Source organism: Oryza sativa, chromosome 11 (genome assembly GCF_034140825.1).
Source record: "Oryza sativa Japonica Group chromosome 11, ASM3414082v1".
Taxonomy (NCBI): Eukaryota; Viridiplantae; Streptophyta; class Magnoliopsida; order Poales; family Poaceae; genus Oryza; species Oryza sativa.
The window spans coordinates 20,865,746-20,869,847 of NC_089045.1; the positions used below are offsets into that span (position 1 = coordinate 20,865,746).

Consider the following 4,102-nt stretch of genomic DNA (forward strand, 5'->3'; position numbering starts at 1 on the left):
ATGAAGTAACCGTAAGTACGCAAGGAGATAAGACCAAAACACCTCGAATGAAATATTTTCTTTTTGTGATTTTTGTCGGTTTCAAATTGTGTGGTGTACACAGAGAAATGCCCCTTTATCGCTTTACTCAATCAGCAGATACAGCTCATTTACAGCAAAGGATTTGTCGATTCCCAAATTTATCGAATATAGCACAAAGAAAACTCCTTTTTATATCATAGTAAAATCCTCCCTCTTCCAATATCCTACCCCTCCATTCCCCTTTTTCACTTTTTTTCTCCTTTTTGTAAATGACACTTTTGCTACCTTCCAAAGGTAAAAAGGAAAAACGGCTTGTGGGACAAATTTGGAATCATGGGCATTCCAGTAATTTCACACCTCTTTTTCTCTCTCTCCTCCAGCAGCTGCAGCAATGGCAGCCAGCCAGCAGTAGAGTGCTCTCCCCTCCATACAAATACCGCCATAGCCAGCGAGCTCTCTGCACCTCTGCATCTCTGCCATCTCCTTCCCCACCCCACCGCCATTGCCGCCGCGGCGATGCTGCCGCGGTTTCACGGCGCCATGTGGATGCAGGACGACGGCGGCGGCGACCAAGAACACGGGCAGGCGGCGCCGCCTGGGCAGGAGCAGCACCACCACGACCAGCATCTCATGGCGTTGGCGGCCGCGGCCGCGGGCGGCGCCGGGTTCGGCGCGGCGCAGGCGCCGGCGCCGCTGCTCGATGAGGACTGGTACTTCGACGCGGCGGGTGGTGGTGGTGGTGGCGCGCATGGGTCCATGATGCTGGGTTTGTCGTCCGTCCATGGCGGGATTGGGGCGGGGACGTCTGGTGGTGGGCATGGGCAGCAGTTCTCGCTGCTCAACATGGGCGCCGCGGCCGCGCCGTTCGACGTCTCCGGGTTCGACCTCGGGATCGCCTGCGGCGGCGTTGGCGGCGGCGGCGACGTGGTGTCGTTTCTTGGCGGCGGGAACGCGTCGAACACCGCGCTGCTCCCCGTCGGGAACGCGGGGTTCCTCGGCACGTTCGGCGGGTTCGGCACCGCGGCGTCCCAAATGCCGGAGTTCGGCGGGCTCGCCGGGTTCGACATGTTCGACGCGGGCGCCGTGAACACCGGGGGCAGCTCCTCCTCCTCGTCGGCGGCGGCGGCGGCGGCGTCCGCCTCGGCGCACGTGAGCAACACCGCGCCGTTCTCCGGGCGCGGCAAGGCGGCGGTGCTGCGGCCGCTGGATATCGTCCCGCCCGTGGGCGCGCAGCCGACGCTGTTCCAGAAGCGCGCGCTCCGCCGCAACGCCGGCGAGGACGACGACGACAAGAAGCGCAAGGCCGCCGCGGGCGCGGGCGCGGGCGCGCTGTCCGCCGACGGCGCCGACATGGTGCTCGACGACGGCGACGACGACGGCCTCAGCATCGACGCGTCGGGCGGCCTCAACTACGACTCCGAGGACGCCAGGGGCGGCGAGGACAGCGGCGCCAAGAAGGAGTCGAACGCCAACAGCACGGTCACCGGCGACGGGAAGGGGAAGAAGAAGGGGATGCCGGCCAAGAACCTCATGGCGGAGCGCCGCCGCCGGAAGAAGCTCAACGACCGCCTCTACATGCTCCGCTCCGTCGTGCCCAAGATCAGCAAGGTCAGGATTCCTTCTCCTGCTCTCCCAATTCTCATGAAATCTCTCAAAAAGTTCTTAATTCTGGCGAATTTTAGGGAATGCGTAATTTTGGTCGAATTTTGTGTGTTTTCTTTGCCATGAAGAGTGGAAAGGGGAAAATAAATTCTGTGGTTAGCATTGCTACCAATATTCTTGTATGATATAAGTTCTACTTATGATTTGAATTTCTGAACTTCAAGTATATGAGTTTGATGAACTATTTTTCATAGCCAACGGCATGCATTTCAGTTGCGATTGTTCATGTCAAATTGTGGATATACACCAACTTTGGAAGGATTTTGTTTCATTTACAGAAATTCTAGCTTCTAGTTCTATGTTCTGTTAGGAACTTTGATTGTCTTTAGGAAGGAGTAGATAGAATGACTTCAATTGTCCTAGTCGTTGCTGGTTACAAGAATTAAATGTGACTTCTGTTCATAAGATGTCTGCATGGGAATTTTTACTGTCCATCACACTGTCACTACCTGTCTCTGCTGCCTCCTGTTCAGTTTCCAGTCAATCGAGTAGACTTGTAGACAGATTGCAGAAAAACAATAAAAAGCCATGCCCTACATAACTGTGTTTTAGTTTAGTTTTAGTAGTCAGAGAATCTTTCAGTATTTTGTTGTATAAAAAATGAGTTGCTCTATTTTCTTTTACTACCTTTTATTTTGTGTTGAGACAGTGGGAGAGAATGAGTTAGTATACTGCACTGCATCATCTGTTATCTGTTCCTGAATACTGACATTGTTTCCTTTTTCACATTTCCTCTTGCTGGTACTACTAATATCATTCATATGAAAGCAATTCTATAGTGATGCATTATACTTGTGATGATTTAGCAATAAGATGATTATATGTGTTTGCAATTGGTAGATGGACAGGGCTTCCATTCTCGGCGACGCGATTGAGTACCTGAAGGAGCTGCTGCAGAAGATCAATGATCTTCAGAATGAGCTCGAGTCGTCCCCCGCGACGTCGTCATTGCCTCCAACACCCACAAGCTTCCATCCCCTGACACCGACGCTGCCCACATTGCCGTCCCGCATCAAGGAAGAGATCTGCCCAAGTGCATTGCCAAGCCCCACTGGACAACAGCCAAGGGTCAGTATCTCCTATCTTCTGAATGTCACCAGATGAGAGTATAGCTTGTTTCAGATGAGATAACCTGCATATCAGAAAAGGAATTGCATTGTCATTGGTATAATTATGCGGTTGATAAGTAGTAGACAGTAAAATGTGCAATGTGGTTGATTTATGCATCAGATTTTCTAACTATTGCCAACCTGATCAAGCATTTGACACACTTTCTGACCTTTTTTTCTACATCTTGCAAAAGGTTGAGGTTAGGCTGAGGGAAGGCCGGGCTGTCAATATCCACATGTTCTGTGCTCGGAGGCCCGGTCTACTGCTCTCTGCCATGAGGGCCGTCGAAGGCCTTGGTCTCGATGTCCAGCAAGCTGTAATCAGTTGCTTCAATGGCTTTACGTTGGATATTTTTAAGGCTGAGGTAATGCATAAAATTCTATGCTCATTTTCAGAACTAGCATTTCGATATAGTATCCTGAAGGATAGTGGTGATGGTACTGAAACTCAATTTGAACTGACAATTGCTCAATTTTAATGCAGCAATGCAAGGACGGCCCTGGGCTGTTGCCTGAAGAAATCAAGGCCGTTCTGATGCAATCCGCCGGGTTCCATACCATGATCTAGGACAGGAGAGCTCAATCAAACTCCAAAGGACAGAGTAGCTCAGGAATTGACAAAGTACCGGTGTTTCCTGGTCATGTGGCATTTTCGACAGAAGGAAGTTCCTCTTTTTAGTAGTTTTAGACCTGCTCAGGGCTTGCTGAACCAGTTTATCTTCTAGTATTTAGAGTCCCCAAAAAAAATAATGTCAGTAGTCTCTTGGTGCTTTAACATTGTGTTTTGAAACCTTCTGCCTGTTTTTTTTACTTCCCGGTACATGTTTTCGTCTTGTGTAAGTCTGAAGATGAATTCCTATCAATTAACAGGCAAAGAAACAGGATCATTCCAAGAACAGCTCAAATCCTGTCTGTGATCCATCCTTTTCCTTGCGTGATGGTGCTTGTCATATGTTTTCTGTGGCTTTGTGCTGTTTGTTGGGTTTGTAAAAGACTAAAGCTGTTACTGTATAATGTTTTGAGTAACAGTAACATATGGTGAGAGATTTCAGGACAGTTATTTGGAAGGAAGCAAGGCAAAGTGGTCCTTGTATTGTGCAGGACCAAGAACGTCTTCACTGCATCCTGCCATTAGCAGCGCTGGATTTGGCTGCTCTCCAATAAAAGCTGGGTTTTCTTTTGAAAGAAACTGACAGAATTTGTTAGTGTAGTAAAACATATGTTACTGTTTTCTTTCAAAAAAATCACTTGTTAATGCCTGTGTTAATTGAGCTAGAAATGCAGAAACAACAACAGTGGTAAAGCTGCAT

General features: G+C 49.4%; 1 protein-coding gene across 1 annotated transcript; it reads left to right on the forward strand.

Moving 5' to 3' along the window:
- The first annotated feature begins 415 nt into the window (after positions 1 to 415).
- Positions 416 to 3,690, forward strand: LOC4350609 (transcription factor ICE1). The gene is made up of 4 exons (XM_015761031.3): positions 416 to 1,629; positions 2,524 to 2,751; positions 2,987 to 3,157; positions 3,277 to 3,690. The coding sequence occupies exons 1-4, from the start codon at positions 538 to 540 to the stop codon at positions 3,358 to 3,360; spliced, it is 1,575 nt and encodes a 524-aa protein (XP_015616517.1). The 5' UTR covers positions 416 to 537; the 3' UTR covers positions 3,361 to 3,690.
- Positions 3,691 to 4,102: the final 412 nt, after the last annotated feature.

Bases quoted from the DNA above. Each gene is read 5' to 3' on its own strand.
- LOC4350609 (XM_015761031.3), top strand. From the start codon at position 538: ATGCTGCCGCGGTTTCACGGCGCCATGTGGATGCAGGACGACGGCGGC. The intron at 1,630-2,523 runs GTCAGGATTCCT...TGCAATTGGTAG, and splicing joins TCGTGCCCAAGATCAGCAAG to ATGGACAGGGCTTCCATTCT. The intron at 2,752-2,986 runs GTCAGTATCTCC...ATCTTGCAAAAG, and splicing joins CCACTGGACAACAGCCAAGG to GTTGAGGTTAGGCTGAGGGA.